General features: G+C 38.6%; 1 protein-coding gene across 6 annotated transcripts in view; it reads right to left on the reverse strand.

Annotated features, from left to right (window-relative positions):
• CDK14 (cyclin dependent kinase 14) overlaps positions 1 to 27,768 on the reverse strand; it is a 322,044-nt gene that overhangs the window by 233,959 nt on the left and 60,317 nt on the right. For 3 of the 6 annotated variants that reach the window (XM_054815554.1, XM_054815552.1, XM_054815558.1), the window contains one exon: positions 4,707 to 4,952. In XM_054815554.1, the coding sequence (XP_054671529.1) occupies positions 4,707 to 4,952 (246 nt within the window). Of the gene's footprint in view, positions 1 to 4,706; positions 4,953 to 19,345; positions 19,426 to 21,721; positions 21,852 to 21,981; positions 22,122 to 27,768 lie in introns of those variants that run through there. The other 3 variants (XM_054815555.1, XM_054815553.1, XM_054815559.1) reach the window with 3 other exon arrangements.

Raw genomic sequence — 27,768 nt, forward strand, 5'->3', positions numbered from 1 at the left:
CAAAGATGTTCAAGAATCCAAACCAAGCCTTAATCTCAGCTCTCCCACTGTCTGATCCCATCCCATCTCATCTTTCTAACCCTTTAACACACAGCCATAAATTAAGAGCAACTATTTACTTGTCCTCCAGGCCATTAAAGCACAGGAGCTGGACCAACTGCCACATTTTATCTGCCTTATCATCTGGAGAGTATCCCCCAGGTTAGCGATTATTAAAGCTTCCCTTGTGCCAGAAAAGAAAAATCCACTCTCCACGCTGAACTCCGAAATTATCTTGCCTCAATAAAAAGCATCAACCAGGAAGGATGCAGCTATCCAGTTATCCTGGTAATTAATAGGTTCCTAAAACTGGAGAAGGATGCACACACCTGAAGAGGAAGACAGGTGAGAATGGCACACCAAGTGGTTTAGGCAGACAGAAATGAAGCCTAACTTTTAGACAAAATTCTGACTTTAGTGTCTGCTTAGACACTAGATTTCTTATGCAACTGCTTTACAACGTGTTAATAGTATCAGTTTATGCTTTTTGCTTGTCCTTTTCTGGAGGAAAGTTGCATATAATAGCACTGAAAATTGATAGAAGTTACAGAAACAGAAGAGAGGCTGCTCTCCCAAAAAGAGTGCAGAATCAATGCAGTAAAGCATTGCTTATCCAATTATTTTTATTTTAATGATTTTTTTACATTTATGTGAGTTAGTAGAAGATTAGTGTTTTGCTGCATTTAATTTTTAAAAAGTAACTGAAAGGTAGTATATATACCTTAGCATGACGTTTGAATTAATTGCCATGGATCTTAAGCCATTCAAAGAGAACAAACTGATGCATATCACTGCGTAACCAAATCTTGACCAGATGGCTAGCTTATAAAAGTTGCAATATTCTATTTACATACTGTGCAAAAGTACTACTTTAGTGTATAAAATGTGTATACTTAATACAATAAAACTTCACCTTGCACTGCAGAAAAATAAGTAAGGCCACATGCCTAAACAGCATGGATCTCAAAAAAAAAACTTTCAGAGAATTAGAGTAAAACTACTCTCCAAAGCCAGTGTTATTTTGGGAAGAGTGGCATCTGTTTGGGTTTGAGTTGTGCTTTTTTTTGTTTTGCCCAGTTTATTTTGTAGTTTTACTGTTTCTTCAGTTAGGGAGAAAAGAAAAACAAGTGTCTTCCCTTGGTAGGCAAAAGACTCAGCAAAAGATTTTTAGAAAGATAAATAGAGACAGATAAATACACACAACTATAGCTACATGTATATCATATATATGCATGCATATATACACATGCATATTGTGTTGGGCTGGATCAGAGCAAAGGCTTGTCAAGCCAAGTTCCCTTCTTCTAACAGTGGCCGACAGGTGACGCACAGGTAGGCAAACACCTACTTCACCACCTCCAAGGTGAATATTATCCATTATTCTGATGTGATAAAAGGGTAGGTCTGTTCTGCTGGAAATTTCATTCCATAGTAACAACCAATTTCAATCAGCTTAAACGGTTTGGAAATCACACTCATAGATGTTTTCTTATGTTTAAAAGAAGGGGGGAAGAAAATGCAATGCAATGTAACTGTTTTACATAATGAGTATGTAAATATCAGGTGGAAAGACTCTAAAGTATAAACATTAATTTTGTCTTATAAGAACAAAAAAATAACGTGCTAACTTCTGTCTATACGCTACTGTATTAATTAACAACACAAGATTTCTACTGGATTGCAGGAGGTATGACATTAACTGCAGAAAATTACTTCATGTTCAAGAGCAAATGATTTATTTTCCAAGTGACAATCTGTGGGCAGGAACACGGAGTTCTAGCTTCCTCAAACCTCTGTGTGTGTCATCTTTCTCATCACAAGGTGTAGAGCATTTCAAAGGCACGGAAAACGCACAATGGGTAACATGTCACCTGCGGAGTATTTGGTGATCTTCAGCAAACACTGAAGCTGATACCTGCCAGAGAGCTGATAAAGCTTCTGAAACTAATCAAACCAGGAGCTAATGCCCCAGGGCATTATAAACAAGGTCTTTGGGCTTGCGTCTTGAAAAATGTTATTTCTGAGACAAATAAAGGAATTTCACGTGAGCAGAAGCAGTGATATGGAGACTGCAAACCAGCCACATACCTTCTGTAAGACAGCACTTCCCCACCTGATGGCTACAGAGGACTTTAAACGATGAAAGGGAAGAGACCAAATGGAAGCCTATCTCTAATTCAGTCCTTCTACTAATCAAGCGTAGAAAATGCAAATTGAAGCATACATCTATCAGAGTATCTTAAAATACAGCTTACAGAAAGCTTAAAATAAAGCTTACAGAAAGTAGAGCCAAAACTGAAACAGAACTACACCACTGTAGGCAGTGTGACCCAGAGGGCACAGCATGCTCAGGAACATTTACAGAAACTGAAATGCCTGTTCAGACTGGTATGATCTATACAGCAGACGAATTTCCAGAGAATCAAGTTATAATTCAATAAGGGAGAATATGTAGCAGTGCTCTGACATGGAAGAAAAAGTAGTAATGATCAGAAGAGGAAGTAGCAAGGGCATCTGCTATACAACATCAGGACTAGAAAAAAATGAAACCCAAAACCCTTCATCAGTTCAAGTGTAATTCAAAACCAGAGAATGACAAATTCCTGCAACTAACCACACAGACATTATGCTCAACGAAATGTGCTTCAGAACATCTCCTGCCTGAGGAAATGTATTCAGGCTCTGGGCGAAGCGGGGGGAGGCTTGATCATATCTCTGCCTTGGATGTCTGAACTTAGGTCTGCCGGGCAGGACCAGGTGTGACCTGCGATGAGCAGAGGGCTAATACCACCTTTTGCTGTGAAATTCTGCTCTCCCCTCTTCATTGACATCGAACGCTGACATTATTCCACAAGTTATTCCTTGCCAGGTGCTCTTTGGACCACTCCTTGTGAGGAAGAGTCAAAAATGACTAACAATGCCTCCAAGGAATAGCTGAGTTCACTGAACAGAGCTATAAAAATCAGGGAGAATTACGGGAAGTTGAAAAATGAGAATTGTATTTCAGGAAATTCCTATGCACCTACTTTAACACATGAGATGTCCCCAGCAAGTCTGTGTGAGTCAGCATAGGAGATTACCAAAAGCATCTGTTTAGCTAGGTCTCTAACCAGCAGCATACCAGAAGAGGAAACATTAACATAATTTACAGAAGAAAATACTGGGATCATCGGCGGTTGCATGGACGCAGCAGAGTACCAGCCCTCTGGAAAAGAACAAGATGCCAATAACGTAGTTTCAAAAAAAGTCTGTTTCAACATTTGAGAAGCAAAGAAAATCCTTCAATTTTAATGGAGAAGAAGTACACAAAGCATTAACAGAAATTAGTAATAGTTTCTAAGAGGAACAAGATAAGAACAGCAGAGATGGGGAGCGAGTTAATACCACCAAAAAAAACTTGAGGAAAGACTTTCAAAAAAAAGTCATTTAAATTGACAGTTGTGGTGCCAAATACTAATCAGGCATCACGCACAAGTAAACACGGTGCAAGCTGCTCCATCCATCCTTAATGATTATAAAAGTTTTATGGTAAGAACTCCTTGTTACGGACTCACGTGGAACACCTCGGAGACATCTTTGGCAGCAGCTACATAATGCCAAGCGATGATGAAAAAGCAAATTTCTTTTTGCTACAGATGGTTACATTTTAAAATGTAACCTTTTCTAAAAAGGACAGTCCCCTGGAGGCATGACATCTTACCCGTTAAATTCACATGGGTTAAACAAAGCTCATCTACAGAAAATGAATCTCTGCCATTTCTTCTTAGAAGCCTGACAGAATTCAGTCAGACTTCTGTAGGGAGGACAGAATATGTCCAGAAGATAGAGCAAAACAAAAAAAGAAAGAAAAGAAAAAAGAAAAGGCAATCAACCTTTTAAATTATTTCATGCCAACTAAGATTTGAAGTGTTACATCCATTCTGCTTAGATCTGTAGTCTTCAACTCAAAGGTCACATTATTATGGATTTTTCTCGCCAAAGCATAACGGAAATAGTTTTTCAATAATTTTGAAGGTCTTTGGGGGGAAATCTGTTCTGGGCATTATTCATGAATGATATGACATTTTATTTATCTAGTTTCTTTCAAAATACTTGAGAATGAAACAACAACGATGATGTATCGCCAAACACTTCTCAGTTGTTTCTCTCCTTCTCACACACACACAGTTTCTGACATGGAAATAAATGTTATTTTTACTACTTGATTTTAAAAAGAGAATTTTAAAATGTAACCAAAATCTGTCAAATTGGATTTGTTTCTCTAAAACCTAAATCTGAAAATAAAAAAGGCAATTCATGTGGTTTCCTAAACTTCATGGGAAAGAATTCCTCTTCACAAATAAGCAACTCTGCAAAATTTGCAACATAAACATTACAGCAGCTGTAATGCCATACCAGGATCATGAGAGGAAAATGATTAGAAATCCCGTAAGATACCCTAGCTAGTATCTGAGAGGAATTTCAAAATACGTTATTTTTCAAGTTCTATTTTCTTACTCTATTTTATACATAACACTACAAATATATGTGGGTAACATCTTTAATAGCAGCCATGAGCTTTTTGTTTTGTTTCCAAGTAATCAATTCCTTCTTAAGCAAGAAAGCATTTATTTGGTGTGATTAATTTCACCATTTGGTACGCGCACAGGTGTCAGAACTGGACTTACAGAGCTGGGGCTGGAGTGCCGCCTGACTTTAGGTGATTCCTTCCCTGCAGATGAAGTTTTGAAGTTAATGCAAGCGTTGTTCTCTGAATGAACCCTCTTCACTTGATTAGTTGGTTTCTCAAATGGATCAAAACTACTCTGTGTCCTCTGAACCCGGACTTTTTTATCCTCAGGAATTGTATCCAGAGGTTTGATCACTGAATCCATTCCCTGGCAGTTCCGTGTAGACATCTTTGTGACACATATCTGAAAGGAAAAAAAAAAGCATTCGTTGATTCTAACAGGCTTAAAGTCCACGTCAATCCATCCATCCAGTACCAAAAAAAGGCAGTGGACTTCATAAGTATTCATCTTCTAATTCTACATTAAAATTGCAAACAATACATGCATTTTACATAGGGCACACACACCACGGTCATAACAATAAAAAGCCTGTCTTTGCACAGTGTACTAAAAGATCCTGGCAAGGAAAGACAAAGAAGAGGAACATATATAAAATTCATATATTTGCATTCTTTCATACAATATCTTCTTAGCAACAATCCCACTTCACTTCCTTCTTCAATCCAGCCACCGATACCTGCGAATGGTATTGATTTCCATTTGTTTAAAACTGGATGAGACTAAACTTAAATAAATGATGGTAGTTTGTGCGTGCCCTTCGGTGCCGGCCTGCCAAAGATCCAATACCTGTATATTATTGTATTTTTAAATAATGCTTATACAGCGTTGTTATTATCACCATATGTCTCAGAAAATCAAATCAGTAAATCAATTCCCAGGCACTGCAACGTGAGACTGCAGCTTAATGGCCCACTAAAGCGCAGAAGTTCCATTCTTTGTTACTATGAAGTATGACTCTGCCAAGCCTCCAAGACTGCAACTTGCTGCTTGAGCTACCAAAATATGCTATTGCTAGTTCAAAAGAACTACATGAGCAGAACAGCGAGTTCAGATACTCCAGTCATGTACGTTTATGTTTTTAATTTTAACACATTCTAACAAGTAAGACATTTTTTTAAATCACACAGTTGGTGGGGGGTTGCTTTTGAGGCCTCAGCTTCTGTTTTCACCCATAAGAGACTCAACTTTTACTTGGGAAGCAAAGAAGTTATTTTAGCTTTCAGGCTTCAGGGAAAAGCTATGAAGTGTGATGCAAGCAGACCCAAGAGGCTCCTTAAAACATAATATGAATCAAAAGAATCTACAATGTACTTTTTCCATGATATTTGCAAGTATTTAAGGATAAACAGTGCTAATTTGCTGTCAACCATACTGTTCGCATACATGCAATTAAAGAAGCATAATGTTCCATTCGAGCACCTAGAATCTAAACATTTTTGAAAACTTGCTGTCATGAAATTAAAAAACATGAATGTGAAATAACATGAAAAAAAAAATATTTACCATTACCATTTAATCAGGACTCTTCCCCCATAACCCAAAGTATCTCCAATACGAACTTCTCCAACAAATTATTCTTTGCCATTTCCCCAGAGGAATTCTGTGCCTTGAAATCCAACTTATTTTAATTGTTTATAGAAATACTGGGTGACTATAGTTTGTGGGTTTTGTGTTTGGTGGTTTTGATGATCCACTGTAACAGTAGATCAAAGATTTTTTTTGTTCATTAAAAATTTAAAGTACATTTCCTGCACAGTGCCATCTGGTCAAACGATCATACACCAGGTCAACTCTAATGAAGGACATTACTAGCATTACAAACCAGGCTTTACAAGGGTTCGCATTTCTTCTCATTAAAGCTGTTTCTCCAAGACTAAAACTTAACCAAGTTTTAACTGAGAAAAGGAACAGCCCCCCTTCATTCTGAATGATAATTCCCTCTCAGGCCAAAATTAAGGCAATTATGTAATTTTGGTCTATTACTTCAGAGAGAAAAGATATATTACTTCAGAGAGAAAAGATAAAGAGCCGCTGCACAAAGAATTTTTAATTAGCCTTCTTGTAAAATTAATTGGCTCTTTTCCCTATAACAACTTATATGCACAGACATGCGCCCACATACTTCCCACTATCCTCTCCAGATCTGTGTTCCTGCAATGCTTGTTACCAAGAAAGATGTCTTAACATAATGTAAACTGAAATTACTATTAAAATAGCAGCGCTTCCATTTTGCTTAATCAACATGGATGCAAATAAATCAGTATTTCTCAGCTTATGAAATCCTATGATCTAGAAAACAGGGGCAGGAGATAGGGAGGAAAGGTTCAAAAGCTGCACTTGTCTTCCTTTCAAATTACCAAAGGCAACCTGTAGCCGGTTAAAATGTTTGGAAACCACAACTATAAACACACTACAGATAATAATGCCACGAGTGCTACCTCTAGTTTCTTTTTCCACTGGAAAATCTCCATGTCTAGCTCTAAGCAAGCATTGCATTAAAAAATAGAAGAATGCAAGACATCTGTTACTATTGACCGTCTCTACTGGAAGCAGTAATAGTTTGGAATTAGATACTGAAGGGAGACACTTTCATCTTCAGGTCACTTGACTGAATCTGGAGTAGGATCAAAATCCCTACAATCATCTTCTAATAGCCAACTTCAAACCTGCAAACGACTAAAACCAAGACGTACACCAACCAGCCCCCCGCTCACAAGTCAAACACCTCAGTGGATGCACAGGCTGAACACCAGCATCACCAGTGGAAAAGGCTGAAGGCTACAGAGAAGTGCAAGAGCAGAGACCGCTCCCCACGCTGCTCTGCCTGCAGCACTTCTCCTGCCAGCGCTGGCAAGGGGTTTCATTCATCACTTCTCTCTCACCTATATCGATAGTTCCCTAGCAGTAATAAAACATTGTCTCCAAGTGATTGCTGACCACAGCGCGCTGTGAAGCCAGCAGAGCTGAGCTTACACCGTTGTTGAAGAGTACACATTTCCAATCCGTCTACCCTACTCTGAAGAGAAACAATATTTAAGCAGTTGTTCTACATTCTGTCATTGGTAGGTCAAGTCCAACTTTGCACTGAAACTCTGCTCTGTGAAATCTGAAAGGAGAAGGTCTAAAGTGTCAGTACTGAGCACTGGCTATAACTTCAAAATTACACAGCTTAAGGTTGCAGTAAACTCACTGGTAATTTCAGGTTTCCCTCCATCACCAAGAGCTAAGCTACCACAATAACCTTGCTTTTGCCCCTGGGCAGCGAGTGTGCTGACCTGCCACTCCTGTGCTCCAGCTAATGGTAGGATTTATTCTATAGTGACTCACCATGCAAAAAAGCAACAGTGCACTGAGCAAGACTGATGCATAACATATTTTGGAGGTCTTCTGCACATACAAATGATCTTAGATTTCACCAGCATGACCAGATCGATTTTAGGAACAGCACAGGTCTGAATTTTTCTACTGCACTAATTCAGCCTTTTAAGTATCATTCTTCTCTTGTATTGCATAACAGAAGTGATTCTTATAAATTTCAGCCTCTAAAATGATATATACAAATACTTAGCACCAGCAGCTCTTAGACCTGTAAACCACTGCCTACCACTTGGTAGTTCCTTGCTGGCAGTCAGGAGAAACCTAACCCACTCTCTTATTTCTAGCTTTCCTTTTGCATAAGAGAGTAAGAACCATTTTCCAGTTAAACCAGAGTATTTGTCACAAAGGACACAAGCTCATTTTCAGGCTCTTTTGGATGCTCCCATGTGATCCTCTGGGCTAATCGGAATTTCCTTCCGAGTCCATTTTGCCATCTGTAAGGCAGGACCTTTCTTTTCACACATTTTACCTGTTTTATCTATGTAAGCCATAGGCTCTTCAACATGGGGACTAATCTTTTAGTAATCCTACATGCAGAACAACCCTCGTGCACTCCAATAAAGATGAAAAAGTCATCCAGAAAGTAGTGGAAACTACCTCTTGCCAGTGCAGCCTCAAGACTGGATGATTTTGTTGAGTATCTGCTTTAGCTACAGTTACCAGAATAAAAAACAAAGTTAAACAAGTGTAAGAGCTCATGACATACAGGAAGTCAATCTATATGATTCATCACCCCTTCTTGCCCCTGCTCTATAAATCTGTGTTAATGCTGTACTTAAAACAGTGGAGCCCAGACACTGACTGAGATGCTGTAAATGCCACCACAATCTAAAATCGGTGCTATATGAAGATGTGATTAATGGCACCTTAACTATTACAAGTACTTACCCCAAGTGTATGTAGAGACAATACAGGTGATATCCTGGGGTTTCACACATGAGATGACAATTATGCTTTATAAAATGCAATCAAAATAAAGAGGAGGCAAGAACTTTTCAGTATGAATGTGATACCCATTTAAAGAAACTTCTACCTAGCATGAGCCATTAAGCGGTTTTAATCACTGCCTCTTTACCTTAAGTCATCATACAAGTAAACATTAAGGTATGTCAACACTTTCAGCGATTCTTTCCTCTTCAGAGGTTACTAACATGATTTGGTACTTTTCCCACCACAAACTACATTCAAAGCATAGCTTTCAGGAGTATAAACTACTCCAGAAACTATTGGGCTTTTAAAAGTGGTGCAATGAAATCACATTTATCACTTTCAGAAGAGGTATTTCTGCCAGCAGATCTCATAACTATGGGGAGCGGAGGAATGGGATCTTCGTTGATGCTTTCTCTCTTTTTTATAGGAAACAGGATTTAAAAATAGGCCAATCAACTTACCACGTTTAACAACTACAGATTATTACAAGCGTGACAGGCAATACGCCAAAAAACTCTGTCACGTAAGGATTCTTAGAGCAGATACTCCCTTCCTTCCCAACCTTCCATCAGCCAATAAAAGCTCAAGAAAGTCACTGGCTGATTCACCACCTCTGACTTGGGCACATTAGGTGGTCCCAGAATGAAATGTAAGGGAGGGTATGGCTGCCTTCTGCCACCTAAGTTCCCACCCGACAGGAATCCAAACTGCAGTATCTCAGAGAAGCATGCTGAAAAATAGATGTTGGCAAAAACAGAGACATAGGGGCAGGGACAAGGGGCAGACAATAAAAAAAAATGTATTATTTTCCCTACATGGAAAAAAGATAAAAAAAATCCCAAAGTTAATGGTATATATGGTATTCACACCAACGAACTTTACATGTAGTACATTCATCCACTTAGTCTCTGCTTTGGTTCCACAACAGAAGTCCTAGAAAACCTAAACTAGACTCCAACGTTCAATCTCCCTGTGGAAGGAGTCTTGTTCTTCTCCACAGAGAACAGAGTGGTCCTACAGAAACTCATTTTTTGTGTTTGAAGTTACTGTTTGGAAAAGCACTTCCAAAGCAGCACTCGGAAACTGTCCAGGGACTCGGCGTCTTTGTGGGAAAAGATTTAGTCTGACGATAGCAACAACTGTTCCTACCCAGTCAGGTAGCAGCATTAATAGTTGAGAGCCCCTGACCCCAGCCTTGGAGAAAAGATGCCTCTCAGCCCAGGTGCGGTTCAACAGAAGCACCTCTCCATGAGCATCCTGCCCATTACACTTCTCATGTAAGGATCAATAACGTTAAATACACAACTGTATTTCCCTAAGTTGTTTCTCACTCTGCTGCCAAACAGTAAGTCAACACCCCAAGTAGTCAGCAGACCGGCCGCTAGTATCTCATACATTCTCCACACGCTGATGACTGAAATACATCCACTTTTTAATTTGTCCACAGTTATCTACACGGTATCAACTAAAAAGGTAAGACAAAAAGAGAGATGATGAGACAAAAGTAATTTTGCCACTTAAAACCTATAGCACAAAGACCCGCCTTGCAGTTGCCCAAAGAGCTCTTCCCTACTTCTGAAAGAAAGAGCAAAAGGAAGATTTATCTAGCAGGTAAGAACATTCATGTCAATTCCAGTATTACTTGAGCTATAACAAATTCTGGCAATGTAAAGCAAAAGAAAAAGCAGGCCCACAAAAGTTAGTGTGGTCTGGTATTAAAAGTTAGTGTTTCTCTGTGTGTTTTTATTTGTTTAAAGTAAAAAAGATCCATTATCACACCCCCAGAACATTAAAGAAAGGGCACTTCAAAATTCCTAATTTTAGAACCACAGAAAAGCATAACACAGATTCTACTTTGCAACTTTCTTAGTTGCTGATCAGAATCAGAAGACAATGCATGACAGACAACAAAACAGCTTGGACAGTCTTTTTTCCCCTCTCATCTTACTCATTCTCACAATTAATTTGAGAAGATCCCCAGGCTGCTCCAGGATAAACAGACTTAGTCATCATTACATCAGTAGGGATCACTGGGCTACAGTTTCCTACAGCCCCCACCCTAACATCACAATATTTATCGTATCTCAAGATATAAGTCTGCAAATAGCCAAATTTTTCACATAAAAAAATAATGCTGACGTTAAGAGACTGATATCACAAGAAGTGTATTTTTGTTCCATGCATAAAGTCCATAACAAGCCCCGTTAAATAAATAAAAATCAATATAACCATTCATGGAACCATTTCTAAATAAATATGTCTATTTGAATTACCTTGTATCATTTCAAGCAATATTCCTTTATCTGCATTTGCAATTATTGAGAAACAAATATTGTTTATATCAGATTTAGTTATTGTGATACAGTTTCAATGCAAGATTTTTTTCACTTCATTGCTGTCAGCAGAATTAAGAGGTCCCAAACAAAGAGGATTCTTAGAATTAAAGGTTGGTGGATTAATGCATTTACTGCTTGAAGTAATGTAGCATTTAAAGAGTGAGAGCTATCAGTTAAAACGTGAGTAATTTATAGTCCTTATGGTTCATGAATTTTAAAACACTCATGAATGTCCCCTAAATTAATCACCTGTTAGGGTACTTAGTAAAAGATAGGCTGTCCCATGTCAGTGGAATTTATTCATATGAATAAAGATATCCTCAGTAACAAAGAACAATCAACTTTGGCATGACACATCAGACATCCTACCACACAGAAGAAAAAAAAAATCTAAAAATGTTTGTATAGTGTAAAGACATACTACTCTGAAGCTCATCACATCTTTAAGGAAGATGCATTATACCTGTTTTTTAATTCCTACAGGTAACATTCTACAAATGTTTACTATGGTCATCTACTACCTGTGGACTTATGTAAAATGCTAAAAAACTGCCATCCACCTCCTATTCTCTATCGTCATTGCCACTGTATGCGTCCTGGGAAAAAGTGGTCGGTTGGGTAAATACCAGAGCGAACATTCAAAATTCTTACTGAAAAAATCATAAGAAAACATCTGAATTTTCCTATTTGTACCGTTCCAAGAGAAGTAGTATGAAAGGATCCAATACAGGGAAACCCGAGATCTAAGACTCGGGAGGCAAAAATAAATAAATTACTGAGTGACTTGAGGCAAGGAAGTCACTTAACCTCTCCATGATTCCATTTGTCCATTCATAATACAATCCTGCCCCTATCACAAGGAGAAACTGGGAGCACTAATTAATTTTGTAAAGCACTTGGTCTTTTTTAAGTGAAATGTTATAAAGATATAGATTATCATTTGGAGAGCCAAAGCCCTCTGGAAGGTAGCACAATAATCTCATTATTACAGAGAACAAGACTTAGCACTTGCATTTAGCTGACATGTATCAAGAAAAAAAACATAAATAGCCAAGTGACTACTAACCCAACAGCTGAATTGCTGAGAGCATAAGGCCAGCATTAATTTTCACTGAAAAAATCCTATCTGGATACAAGTTTTCATTATCTTTTATAAGCATGTTATTTTCTATCGTGCTTCGATACCATAGCAATTGAGAACTACACAAGTCATCTGCAGATTCTGGCAGCACTGGAATTTGACATTTGCTACTTATAAAACACAATTTGGGAATGTTCTGGAGTATTATAAGCAGCTTTGTTTAAAATAAAAAAATGCAACTATCTGGAGAATCATTCTTGTTGGAGAGCAAAGCAGTAGGATGGTTCTTGTTCTAACCACAGGTCTTGTCCACTTCTTCTCAGCACAGCTGGTAGGACTCTCCATCGCCCCTGAGAAGAGAGGTTCAGCAAAGACTGCTGCACCCACAAGCAGAAACACGAACAGGTCTAGAAAAGAGTTCAATTATTGAGAAAGCTACGATATGGGAAAAGATCAAGGAAGAACAAGTGATGAGATAAGGGAGTGAATAAAATTGTGAAAGGGGAAGTAGAGCACGTAATGCTGCACGACATCACCAGCGAATTCATACTGGAACTACCAGTGCAATCAGACCCAAATTTGAAAGAGGTCCTTCAACACTCGCCTTTCCCGGTAATCATCGGCACCAGCTCTTCGGTTTGAACATTTGATGGGCACAGCTAAAAAGAGCAGCGTGAGAACTTGTGTAAGATAGAAAAATAAAGGGAGGGAAAAAACAAAGGACAAGAAATGGAGTAACGGTCACACAAGGAAGGAAGGAAGATGGGAGGAAAAAATGACTGTAGCATAGGCATTTCATTTCCCGCCCTGATGGCCTGTTGTTTCTCTTTGGTAACCTCTGGGCGTAACAGGCTCAACTCTGCCCTGGAACCGTAACTCATATTCTCAGGTAGTATTTGTTTAACTTTATATGGACGCAGAGATTACCAGCTATGAACTAGCAAATGCAACTGAAAACAGCTCAGAGACTGAAAATGGTACCTGGGGATAGGGTATGCTCCTTGTTGTACCTAGCATAAACTTACTCGCACATCTCCCACAGCCCATCTCAAAGGCACTCTCCAAAAATGGCTGTTTTATTTCTGAAGTCGAAGCTGATGTTAAACCAACTGTCTTTGTCATATGGAAGAAAGCAAATATAAAAAGGTCACTGAAGTGCCAGATGGAAGAATTTTTGAACTGGAAGCTCTGACATTAATTCTCTGTGTTTGTCTGAAACACTGAACTCAATGAGCAGATTAAATGCCTGTGCTGAATTGCCAAGTGAGAAACAAGTCACTCTCACAGAAAGGCCAACTGATCAGACCTGGAGTAGGAAACCCAAGATCATACAAATCTGAAAAGAAGTTTAAACATCTGAATCAAAGAAAAATAAAGTTTTATGCTGAAAGTTATTATGGGAAGTGCTTACACAACTCGTTCCTCCCCGCTGTCCCACCAAACCTACAATATAGCACATATTTATTCTGTTAAATTAATACCTAAAATTAGCATAATTACTGAATCAAGCACAATCCTAGGAGTCAGGAATTACTGCACATGATCGTATGTCCCTTGGACATGGCAAGATGGAGCTGAGCACTTCTAAAATTAATATTTTTTCCTGTTTATAGCACAGTTTAACTTCAGAAAAGTGAGTTTTCAGTCCATTAAAAGTGGTGTTCCTCTCCTCGCAGGGAAAAATGGTCTGATTTTATGGAGAACTTGCATAGACCTTAGGTATATAAAAGCCTACAATATGTCCTCAAAACAAAATCCTGTTCTGCGATAACAGTCCTCAGGAGGAGTCACCTAAGGACAGGGTCTCAGCTGAAGGTCGTGCAGAAGTCCTGACAGCCTGTAATGTACATGAAAAGAGACAGAAACTCAAAGGAGCTCTATTTCTGTACTTATGCCACAAAATACAACTGTGCTAGTATTAAAGCCTAGCAAATAAATTCTTCCTTTTACTTGCGCGATGCTCAGGTTTGCCACAAAGTGGTGTACAATACGGCATTCAAGCTTTTCCTGCAATTACAACCAGGCTGCTGCTTCCATTAACCTGGTTCCAGACTTGCTGCATCCAGAAGCGGGAGGGTCGTTCCTCCAGTAAACCAAGCAGGAGGACAGCGGAGAGGATCAGCAGAGGTGTCGGCGTGGGAGAGGCGGCTTCCAGTATCGGGCACGAGCCAGCGACTCCTTGGTAACCAGCAGAGTGGTGGAGAAAGTGTCTGAACATAAACACTCTCCCATGAAATTGTGACAGGTGGTTTCTATACTCTTTTACTTAGTTACCCATTTGTATCTGTTGTCTATCCTCCTCTGTAACCATATGAACAACATTTAAAAATAAAGATTAAAAAAATATTTTCAATGCCTTTCCCATATCAGCCTCCTGCTCCAACAGATGGCTACATGTGCCAGTGCAAGTTTATGCAGTTTTCTTTCCATAAGTGCATTATTAGCTGTTTTGTACGAACATTATATTAAGTCTTTCTGAGTTTACAGGTTTATAATTTTATTCTATCCTCCAACACTCCCCCCAATCATGAAGTTATCAAAGGCGTATCCATAAATGCATTAAGTCTTCCCACTGCCATGTTCAAGTGTGAGAAATCTTGAGAGACTTGACAGCAAAATGCCTATTCCTGCTAAATTCTGAGGCTGTCGGTAAGGTTTTTAAGAACATAAATGGTAAACAACTCCATGACTTGAAAATAGGTTCTACCTAGTTCCTTTAGGCTCTGTTGCTTATCTTAACAAGCCTCTTGATCCTTTTACAGGTATCACCAAGCAATTCTGTTGCAAAACAAAACCAAGAATTGTTCTTCTACAAGCAGAGACTGCAACAGAAATACTGCTATTCGTCAGAACTGGTCAACTGCAACTGAGAGTTTAAGACTTAAGCCCAACTACTCAATTAAGAAGTTGACTAAATTATTCTATCATCTGGTGAGCCTGAAGTCAGATGAAAGCAGTGAGATATGATGAGATAAAAGCTTCATTTCTAATTACAATGAACCAGTGAGTTTGTTTCAGACAGAAAAATCAGACAATGATACTTTAAGAACTCAAGACCAACCTGCACATGGACGCTGAAGAGCACTTATAAAATGGAAAGAGGAAGGGGACAGGTTACACAATCATCTGTGCAAAATACATGCATTTTCAGATAGAAAGGTTTTACAACCATTTCCTGTCAGGTATGACAACAACCTTCATTGCACTGAAGCAGCATGCTGTACCATCTTTACAAATCAATGGGAGTCTCACACTACCTTCAGCAGACTCTTAAAAAGTGCTTCCCAAGATATAATTCAAGACTAGAATGGTAAATTAGTTTGGCTCTTCTTCCTTCATTCAGACCAATTCTTTCATTAAGGAAAAAAAAAAAAAAAACCCCACAAAAATTTACTCACTTCATTCCCTTCCCTCTTTTCTGCATTTGTTCTTCTTTCCTTTCCTTCCTCCTCTTCCAAAGTTTCTTTCTTACTATCTTTAGCAAAAGCTAGAGAAAAAACTAGGTAATGAGAGTACTTTATCTCATTCTGCTAATGCACTTCAAAGTTTCATTCTAGTACCAAGAAAGGAATCTCTCCTGCTCTTAGGTACTTCGTACCTGAGGTCAACAACCCTACAGCTTGAGAAATGCAGCTTCCAAGGCAGATCAATGTCACAAGGAAAGACAAACTCTCTGAGAGATTCTAGATCTGCTCCCTTACATATTATCTTCCAAACCACTGAATTTGACAAGGTATCCTCTATCAAATCAGCACAGTATAAAGGTATAGACAGAAAAAGAGCTTCAACTTTGTCAGTATTGTGCAAGTACTCTTCAGACATTTGAATCACCTATATTCCAACTCAGACCCCAAGAAATCTTAGTAACGGCCATCCATGACCTTTCTGCCATTGTTTTCTTTCGCGGAAGTTTGAGAGTTCAGACAAGGATGACAAGTCCGGCTTCACAGACAATTAAATGAAAAGAGTCCTCATCTGTGTTTGGATCTCATATACACCTGACTTCTTTTTAACTTGTTCTTTTTTCTTTTCTTTTTTTTTTTTTTTCTCAGATAAATGACATCATTACAGAATTCTACAAAACTTGAAAGAAAAGTCTTAAAGGAATTTTCTAGCAGCTACTGCAGGTTTGTCAGACATGCAGTAGCACAATAGCTTTCAAAGCAAAAAGGTGTAAGGAAGCATAATGAAACTTGCTTCTCAGTAGATAATGTGCTACGCTGGAAGAAAGTGGCAGATCCTCTACAAACATACGATGTCCCATAATTCAGGATTTTGTCAGGGGGCATAATAAAAATTGTAGTAACCAAAATTATTCAGAATATGAAGAACACTCCAGTATATCTTTTCTTGCAGAGATGCATAAAACTTAAAATGGAGAGGTTTCAAACTGATAGTAGAAGAGCTCATCATACAAAGGACAACTATAATTTTACAAGAATTCTCTGAAGAGCATAGAGATAATGCCTAATTTTCAAAAAAACTAGGTATTTCAACAGAGAAGTGAAAATCACTGTTGCTGCTTTGATGTGCTCCAGCAAAAACATGTGCTGCAGTAGATTTATGACTGTGCTCAAACCAATTCTAAAGACAAAGCTGTAACAGTACAAAACAGCCAAGCCTTCTGCAGTTGGTGGCAATTTGCACCTCCAAAGCTGTGAGTTCATCTTGAAACACTTTCAATGAACGACAAATCCCAAGAATCAAATTGGTCAAAAATCACATCTATTATTAAAGTTAGAACATCAGTGAGTCCTCCGTCCTTACAACACATTAAGTTTCTTATGAAAATATTTCACAAAACTGTGACTGACTGCAGGTATTTTTCATGGCTTTTCCTGCACAGCTGTCTACCAGCAGTATAATCACATTTTATAATTATATAATTTTATGTATATCTGAACTACTTTGCCAATTACAGGGAATTCCTTGCCAACTTGAAAGTTACGACTGGTGGTTTCACCGCTTTCCTGGGCAGCAGAAAAACCAACCACCCCCATCACTAAGCTGTAGAACTTTCCAAGACAACTCTTCAGCATGACATTAAAATAACATTTCTACAGGTGATATTTAACAATGGAACCCATTTGTTCATTAAAAAACCCCCACTATTTACAGGGAAGTCTGGGCAAGCATAATTTACACATAGTCACTACAGGTTTAAATACATTTTCTTTGCACTTACACAAAGATTTAATAAACTAGGAGAGGACATATTCAAACATACTAAGCCTGTAGACTGAAAAGCATCAGAAATGAATTAAATGAAGCTGAGCTTTCACAATATATAAACAGGCATTATGCTTTTTTCTAATGGTTTTATTTCCTCACTGCTCATTCAGCAACATTTGGTATTTTCCTCTTCAGATAAATTGTATACAATTTAGTATTAAATTACAAGCATCCTACACAGCAAAACTGAAACATAACTAACATGAATCTGAGACACTTTCCAGGACAGAATGATACAGGCTGGGTCAAAAGCTTGCTGATACAATGTTTGCTACTACCTTAGATTACATTTCTATAAAGTCTAGCTGAACTTTATCACAGATTTTTTTCAATCAGAAGCTGCAACAGATCTAGTCAGCAGGATAAGAAAGGAAGTTCTACTGTAGCACTAACTTACCCAAATTCTAATAATAAATTCTAAAATTTTTTGCAAAACATAACAAAAATCCCCACCCACATTTTTTACACCATTTCTGACTAGCACACCATCATAAAGTACGACAATTAACAGATAAAACTGCCTGCTTTTACATTCTCTGTGGGCCAGTCCAGAACTGATATAGGAACTTCAGAGAAAGCCCATCCACTCAGAAATATGATAAACAAAAGAGTAAGATCGCAATACTACTTCAGTTCACCAGCAATAGAGGGAAAAGCCCAAAATTTACTTTACAAAGGTAAAATGCTCTGTTTATGCTGTTGATTCAAAAATATTATAATACAAAATCACCCCCCTGAATTCAACATCCAGCACTATGCTAAATTGCTATTTCACCACTTGCTTTTTGCTAAATTGTTACGTCCAGTATTATACATAGGCTTACATCAGGGAGTGGAAGGGAAGATATCAGTGAAAAATATGCCATGCGTGAAAAAAGATGCACATAATCAATTATTCTGACAATATACAATAAACTTATCTCAAAAGCAAAAAGTAGTCATGGAAAGGTATTTACTAAACTATACCAAAACCCAGAAGTCGTCATGTACATGGAAGAAGCACTTCGTGACTGATGGAGCTGCTGCTGGGAGAAGTTGTCCTGACATCAACGTTGTGATAGCAGGATTAAAAACAGTAAAGACATTAAGAGTCTGCTCCTTAACTACCCCACTTTCCATTCACGTACCTTCCTGCCATGGTACCGAAAGAAAAACCTAATCGAATATGTTGGAAGCCAGTACACACCTATCTAAGGGCACTCAAGCTCAGAAAACATAATATTTAACCTGTTCTTTCCAAGTTAAGAACACCAGCTACATTTTTCTTTCATTCAGAAACAACCTTCGGGGCACTGGTATCACAGTCTCTCTGTTGTTTCAATTAATATTTGCTAGGATACTCTCCTTCATTTCAACAGGGTTTGTAAGCTGTAATTATCATTGTATCAGTACCTGAAACATTGAGGAAAATTTTCACACTGGTATTATCAAACCTGAATTACAAATCATGTATAGCACCGCCTGACAGCTGAATACTTTTGCCTTGCCAGGAGTTCAAAGGGAAATAACCTCAACAAAGCTGTCTGGATCTCCTTGACAGCTCCGTTGAGCTTTAAGTGGCACATCTACTCTCACATTTACAGAGAAGTCAGCAAATATTTCACCCCGAAGGCTCACCTCACCCAGGCTGAGCGTTCACACAAGCTCTCACCCCAGCAAATTCCTACTAACCAGGCAGGTCATGCCAGGCCAGCGTACCAAACCTGCATGGGACAGCCCCCTCAGTGGTGGCCAGCACCGTGCCAGGATTTCCCTTGAAGCACGAACTAATCTCTTACCTCAGCGGGTGGAGAGCCCAGCGGAGCCGCGCGACTCACGCTGCGGTGCCCACGGCAGCTACTCCTTGGGATGGAGTGGGCATGCTCTTAATGTCTTTGTACCGCAGCCGAGTCGCAGACCCTTGTAAAAGCACTCTCCATTTGCTCCTCTGTGGGGTCTCTGGGAGAAATAAGAACTGCCTGCCTGAGACTGAGTACCTACTCATAGGTCAGCTTTTTAAATAGCCCACCTGAGCTTACGGTGTGAGGGGAAAAAACGTTAAAAACTGTGTGTGTGTGTGTTTGGGTTTAGGGATTTTTTTGTTTGGTTTTGTTTAAGATTTATGCAGGAAAATAGCTAAAAAGAGATAGTTAGGTGACCATTTTTGCTATAGGACTTCAAAGGCTGGCTAACCTCCTTACACTAGATGTAACATATTGATGATTTTTTGCCTGCTCAACTCCAACTTTTTGAAATGTCTTTCTATCTAGAGTCGGAGACATGAAGGAGACTACGGCAAACATTCACTCCTCAGGTAAGCCCTTATCTCCTGCTGTGGCAGACCTCAGCCTCGCTGCAAAATTGATCCACACAGAGAAGATCGTAATCTTTATAGAGCACTCGGCACTAACCGCCTATGAAACTCTGTACTTCTTACGTTTCCCATCTGCATTCTTAACGTTTGGGCACATTGTCCACATTAGATGTTATTTCCCACTCACCCCACCCCCATAGTTGATTTGGGATCTGTGTTTAACTAAATATTACCATAGGGAACATTATTTATCCATAAAAAATGTCCAAAACATTCTTGATTTCTTAAGGTCTAACTAAAATGGGAGAACTCCAGAGACAGTAGTAACACAACAAACAATGCTGCTGGTTTTACATTTGGGGAGAAAAAACAGTTGGAGGAAGAAAGCTGGTGGAAGCAACAACTTTCACATATGTACGTAGATGAAAAAACATCACTGAAAAATATCACTAATATCCTAATTTAAAATATACTTTAAAAAAAAATCACACATCCCTAAGAGTTTCTGGACTTTCATTCTTTGTACAACATGAGAGCAAAGACAAATGTTTGGATTACTTCTATGCATTAGACAATGGCAAATGCACTGAAGGTTTGCAATTCATTAATAGGTATGACAGTATAAGCAAAGAAAAACTTCCATAAAAAATGCCTGCAGCTGAAATAATTATTCTAAGAGAAACATTCAAGGTTGTTCTTGACCAAAAAAAAGCATCTCTTCTTTCTGAGACAAAACTATGCAAATCAAGTTTGTATACAGTATGAAACAGCCCACTTCACATCACTTACATTGCAATACAGTGTCACACATTTAGAAAATATTTTTTACATAAGGGACTCCAGCAAAATAATAATGACACCTTCAGAAAATAATTGAGATAGGACTGAACCTTCCCCTTTAATCATATTCAATGACTAAGAATAAAACCTCCTTAACTGGCAAGTACAGAAAAAGCAAACATGAACCACTGTTAGACTAGCCATTTGATCCAACATGGATATATAACTGATCTTTTCTTGGAGTATAATTAACATACTGCATAAAGTATAAACATGCTCCTCTAGAAATAAAACCCTCTGCTTTTACCCTTAACTAGTAATAGCAAAAACCATATTTCATCAGTCTACCATTACTACCACAGTTGGTTTACTTTAAATGCTAGAACACATGGTGAAAAATTTTTTTTGTTCAGTTCCACTGGGTTTGTGTTGAGATTAATCTATGGCTTGATCTACAACTGAAACACACTAGCTGTTAGCTAAGTCATCAAAAAGAATTCAAATTCTTCCATAGAATGGCCACGTTTTAATCTTTCTGTCTTGCACTAATGATAACTGCTGCTTTTTTCCTCCTCTCTTTCCCTGAACACGCTGCTGCTGCTCTAAGCTTTCATATATTGAAATATTCCACTAAGATCCAAACCACTGCCAACACACTCCTACATAAGCATTCAGGAAAGACTATTTAAAATGACTACCTCACTTTTTGTTTTATTAAATAAAGACAGAATGCAAGAGAAATAAAATAATCACAGAGGTTAACAAGGCAAAAAGATACTCTGACATCCGTGACATAGCATGCATTTATAAAGGATCGTCTTAATTTTATCTTCCACCACCAAGCAAATCTGTAACTGATAAAGACATTTATTCAGATCTAGCAAGATGCACAGACTTGTTAGCAGAGATGAAAAAGTGGCTGATCACGTCCTTCACTCACTCGTCCCAGAGGGCGTTCAGCCAAGCATATATCGGAAAAAATTGCCCATACTATCCTCTTAATACAATAATAAATAAGGCTGCTGGAGAGAGAAATACAAAGCTGTACCGAGAAAAGCATCGCTTTTAAGCCTTCCCCTACCTTTTCCCTGATATTTACAAACCGCAGGCAGCGCTGCCGGGGAGTCTCACCAGGGTGGCTGCCGAGAGGTCTCATGTGGTGTTCCCAGCTTCCCACCGCCTCCCTCTGCCTGGATTTTAAGCATTCCTGAGAAAACCCACCCTGACATGCACAGAATGAACCCTGCTCAAGTTGGAAGCATGTGATAACTAGGCTTCAGGTTGAAACGGGAAACCCCAGCCCCCAATTAATCCCAGAGATTTAAACAAGCCCCATCTTACCGTTTTGCTGTTGCCCAGATCAGGTTCGATTCACCTGCAACTCTTTGGCATCTCTCTAGCAATGTTAGTGTTTGCAGTCAGGCCGGGCTCATTCAGCAACTGAATTCACAACATCTTTCTGCACTAGCAAGCTGAAATGGTACGGCTGTACTACAGCTAAGAAAGGGGGAAATCTAGAGCAGAAAACAAAGAAATCCCTCAAGACAGGGTAATCCCAGTGGAATAAAATATAAAAGGTACAGATGAGCACCGAGGGTACAATATTTCTCTGTCTAAATTTCACCAGCAATGCCATGCTCTTCCTAAAAAGATTTTTTTTTTTTTTTAAATATATGATGGACTTGCCTGTGGAGTTCCCAGAAAGGCAGAGTATCCAGGCTCTGCAGCAGCATTGCAGCCAAAGTAACCATGCATATGCTATCTAGGCAATTTACAGCAGTCTTTTTGAAAAGATATTGATTTACAATGTAGCACTGCCTCAACCCAATACAGAACTGCAGCCAAAATAGCTAATGGTGATTTCATAGGAATTAAGGAAAAAAAAAAAATCAACGTTCAATCAAAAGGATGTAACAAATCATCCTCAATTCAATTATGTCCCAGAACTGAAGGAAACCAGCAAGTTCTTGAGTGACAAATGATATTAAAGCCATAATGTAAGGGCATCTGGAAATAAGCACTACAAATGCCACTGTCCACTTTTACAGAAACAACATGAAAAAGCATTTAAAAATGTATTGAGCCAAAATATGAACTCTGAAGTTAATTCTAGCATTGTAAGAATGAAACGTAGTATTTAATTTATGAACATACAAAATACGCAAAGCTGTGAGTAAGCGACAGACACCTGCTCCGTGCTGGGAAGGCGTTGCTGAGCCCAAGCGAGCTTGGGTGCGGTAGGAGGGAAAAGAGGGCAGCAGGAGCAAACCCTCAAGGAGGGCTTCTCCAAAAGGGAGGCAGCGAATCTCCTCCATCTCCTACTCCTACAGCAGCCCCTGCTGGCCTGTGCTTCAGATGGCTCCTGGCTCCCCAGAAACCTCCGGGGGTTGGGGGAGCGCTGGACAGACTACGGCTAGGACAGAGAACAGTGGTGTGCATAAGTGAAACCTTCAGGAGAGAAAGAACGCAGCTCAACCGAGATGACGTCTTGAACACATAGAAATATTTTTCTCCTTTATGTAACGAGGAGGTGCGGTGGAACTAGCAGGTGAAACACAGCCCTGGCTCACAGCCTGGGCAGCCCCAGTGACCCACATCACAAGACCATTAGAAACAGACTCCTCCGTAGAGTCCCACTTAGAAGAAAGCACGGCGTGCTTGAACCCCACACATTTGCTTGAGTCCCACCAGAGTCACCAAGACTTAAACACATGCTTAAATAGTTCTCGATTCAAGGCTCACGGCCAAATCCAGCACAAATGGCTTCAGTGATGATAAAAATTGAATGGCATGAGCAAATTCCACAAGATGTCCCCAAAATTAAGTAGCACTTGTTATTTTTTTTCCCTTCATCTACTTCCCAATCTTAGTCACAGGGGCATATTCCAGAAGACTATTCAGTTTCTTAGCTTGGTTTTCAAGCAGATAGAAATGTTTCATTTCCCTTGAAAAAAAAAAGATGACTTTCACTTTGTAGGCAAAAATTTTATTCTCAGGTGTCTCAAACATGAAAAAAAGCTTCCAGTGAAATGATGAGAAAATACATTCAAAACATTTACATTTCTTGTCCTTATTCTGTCAACATCAAATTGGTCTGAGGGTAAGGGTGAACAAGACAGAAGGATCCTCAGATAAAAAACAGCTAGTGAGTAAGCACCTGCAGAGACCAATATGTACCAAAAGAGAGGCACTACATTAAGGAAAAAGTGGTGGACAGCCACGGGGAAAGGGAACACAGAAGGCAGAGAAACAGGCAATCGCATTCCAGAAGCAAGCAAGGTGTTGGGCCTGGGCACAGAGACAGAAAGCAAGCCAAACAGTCCACGGAGTAATGGGATCTAACTCAAAGAAGCCAAACCCTCCCACATTTTAAAGTTAATTATTTTTACTGCATTTAAAAAAAAAAATCTGCATTTATTGCATCAAAGTCCTTCTTGTTGCCTTTGACATCCCTCTCCAGATGCAGTTCCAGTTGGGCTTTGGCTTTCCAAACTACACCCCTGTGTGCTCAGACAACGTCTCTGTATTCCTCCCTAGTTACTTGTCTCCGCTTCCACCTTCTGTGTACTTCTCTTTCATGCTTGGGAATTCTTAGGAACTCCTTGTTCATCAATGCAGGCCTCCTAGCATTTTTGCCTGACTCCCTACTATTCTCTCCCCCTCCTTCCCCTGTGCTAGCCCCACCGCTTCCCCTGCTCCCAAGCCCATCTGCTGACTGTGGTTGAACACAACTTGGCTGGAACACAAATACGTGCTCTGCTGCTGCCCATGGTACCTCAAACCAGATTGGGAAACCTGGCTGGCAGGCAAAGGCAGCCGAGAATTACAACTGGAATTGATGGACCACACAGAGCCTCCTGTACCATGGGACTGGTTTGTATTCCAAGGGGGTGGGAGAGTCACTAAGCTAAAAAGAAGTTTCAATAAAATACATAAAGAAAAAAGAAAAAAAGAAAAAAAAGAAAAAAAAAGGAAAAAGGAAAAAGGAAAAAGGAGTCAAATACCTATGAGTTTGGGATTTAAAACTCTGCACAGAAACCAGCTGCAAGTACAAGCTCCAGATTATCAGTACTCTAAATCATGCCACTGCTTTCGTGCCAGGGCAGACTCTGAAATGCTCTGTGGCACTTGAGAACAATTTCTCACATATAAAGAGGCATCTTTGGAGCTTTTCAAGATAATAGATACACCATCATCTGCAAATTGCTATCCTTAGACTGATTACACAATGTCACAGCTCTGATGGTCAATTAACTAAACATGCAAACCATCATTTATTAATACTGCATAGTGAAAAGAGTGCCAGTAGTTACCTTGTGCTCTGTGCGGTCATACTACGTACTGTTCAATTATAACTTGTGAGTAATGCCCTATTTCCATTAGTCTACATTAAATCACCTGAAAGAGAGCAGGGAAGAGCAGAAGCAAGGGAGAAAGAAGGCCAACTGTCCCCCCCATCTCCAAGAAGTGATAACCACATGCAGTAATTTGTACAAGTATTACATGCCTGCATAAGCCTATTTTCTCCTTACAGAAGAAACTGCATGACTAAGGAGAGCCGCTGCTCAAGATAGCCCTTGCCAATTTGACAACTGCAGATTGAATATATAATATTCGTATAATATTTCATAAAAATTGATTTGACAATATGCTTAACAAGTTGTACTCAGAAACAGAGGACTGGGTGGGACAACACCTATCCAAGTCCAGTTGAGTTCCCTGCTATCACAGGCGATCACAAGATATGACCCCTTTCCTAAATTAGTAAATTTGGGTTTAGTTTGAAGTCAGAATACATAGAGTACACAAGACATGACCTTAAAAAAACAACCCAGCAGTGACAAAAATGTGCTGAATGCAAAGAAAATCATTTTTATCTTAAGATGGAAAGTGAAGCAGTGGATAATACTGCAGAGTGGAATGTGTGACAAGTTATTCCAAGTACAACATGCTGTTAAACTTGCTTCACAAAACCAATATTTGAACTATACCATCTGTATTATCTGCTATGGTGGGACTTCCCTTAAAAAGTCACTGTCTGAAATGAAATGCAATGTAACACAGTGCCAATTATTTTTGCAACTTTTAAGACCAAAAAAGAGATTTTATGGGTTTATAGATTTATGGGTTTATAGATAGACACTTTGCATTATTAAGAATGTTTAAAGTGCCAGTTCAAAGGGAACAACAACATGGAGAACATTGCGTAATGATTTTACACATTTAAAAAATACTTCAAATCAGTCTGGATACTTTTTCAACTCAGTGTAAGCATTCTTTGCATATAAAAGGTTAATCCAATGACTTTGGACAACTATGCTCTTTCTGTGTAATAGTAAAATCTAACTAACTCCAACATTCCAAGCAAAGCCACATCTTCCTGTGAGCACTAATACAGTTACACTGAGATTGTTTTACTTCTTATTGATACTTCTGTGTTCCTTGCTATGCTGGCAAAGACCTCGTATAAATAAAATAATCCAGATTGAAACACATTGGTGCAGTGAATCTATAAGAATTTGAATTTGGTGTCTTAACTAGATTTAGGATTTCCTCTTAGGGAAGCTGAATACTATTTTCCAAGCCTCACTTTTTTTTTTTCAGCTCTTAGTTAAAGCTAGTATATAAGGACTATTCTAAAGCATTCTGTTAGCCCTAATTATTAGCCAAAAAGTACTTAAAGAGAAGAAATGCAAAGGCCCGAGGCAGTCAGATCTGCAGTGTGAACAGCAGCTGATACACACAGATACCAGATGCAGAGCTCAGACAAGGTATGGAATTTCATAATTAGTCTACTTTAAAGACGAGAGCAGATCTGTAGGCTTTTCCACTGGGGGTGGGCATCTAGCATGGATGCAAAACAGCACTCCAGTATACCCTACCCTGCAATAACAATGCATGCCTTGCTGTATAAAAATAAACAAAGAGTCTTCTCCCAGCCCCATCTCGCTCATACTTGCAAAAAACAAACTCAGCTATTACACATAAACAGAATGCTATCTCAGCTAGTACTGTTTTCATGCCTTTATAATATATTAAAATTATGCTGTAAAAAAAGGCCTATCTGGAAAGTGTATGAAGCCTACACCAAGTGTCAGGTAAAACAATCTGCATCTTGTTTGCCTAAACTCCTCATCCCCAACTGAAAGACAGTAACTGATAGCAGAGCCATTCATATTCAGCATCATACAGCTACGTGTGTCAACAGTAGCAACATTTCACTACAGAAATGGAGGTATCTTCGAAATACATTACTAAAATTCTAGACAAAAAATGCACCATAGTGCCTGATGTACCTGTATTTACACATAACGTCATGTTCAGGTGCTAAGTCTTAATGTTACTAACATACTGCATAAAAAGCACCACAACCTAGACTACCCAGGAAAAAAAAAAAGAAAAAAAGGAAAAAAAAAAAAGAAAAAGAAAAAAAAGAAAAAAAGAAAAAAGAAAAAAAAGAAAAAAAGAAAAAAGAAAAAAAGAAAAAAAGAAAAAAGAAAAAAGAAAAAAGAAAAGAGAAAAAGAAAAAAGGAAAAAGAAAAAAGAGAAAAGGAAAAAGAAAAAAGAAAAAAAGAAAAAAGAAAAAAGAAAAAAGAAAAAAGAAAAAAGAAAAAAGAAAAAAGAAAAAAGAAAAAAAGAAAAAAGAAAAAAGAAAAAAAGAAAAAAAGAAAAAAGAAAAAAGAAAAAAGAAAAAAGAAAAAAGAAAAAAGAAAAAAGAAAAAAGAAAAAAAAAGAAAAAAGAAAAAAGAAAAAAGAAAAAAAACATTTAAATCAACATCTCAGTCAATCATTTTTCAAAACACCACAAAAAACTCAAGTAGTATAAAATTCAAATGCATGCGCTCTGTCTGGAAGGTGATAACAATCAGTGAGGTAGCTTAGTGGAGTAGCTTTAAACTAACCCGTCTACTATGACAGACAATTCCTAAAACCACATAGCTGACAATTCTCACATATACAATTAAAAAAAAAAAAATCTAGCTAATCAGGAAAGGGTAGTAATATTTCCATGACACAAATTTTAATGATGAATAGTAGAGACACAGTTTACAAAGTTTTTCTTTAGAGAGTTATAAAGAATTACCAATAGCTTTTTGATATGTACCAGTATAATCCCCAGGGAAGAAT

Source organism: Grus americana, chromosome 2 (assembly GCF_028858705.1).
Source record: "Grus americana isolate bGruAme1 chromosome 2, bGruAme1.mat, whole genome shotgun sequence".
Classification (NCBI taxonomy): Eukaryota; Metazoa; Chordata; class Aves; order Gruiformes; family Gruidae; genus Grus; species Grus americana.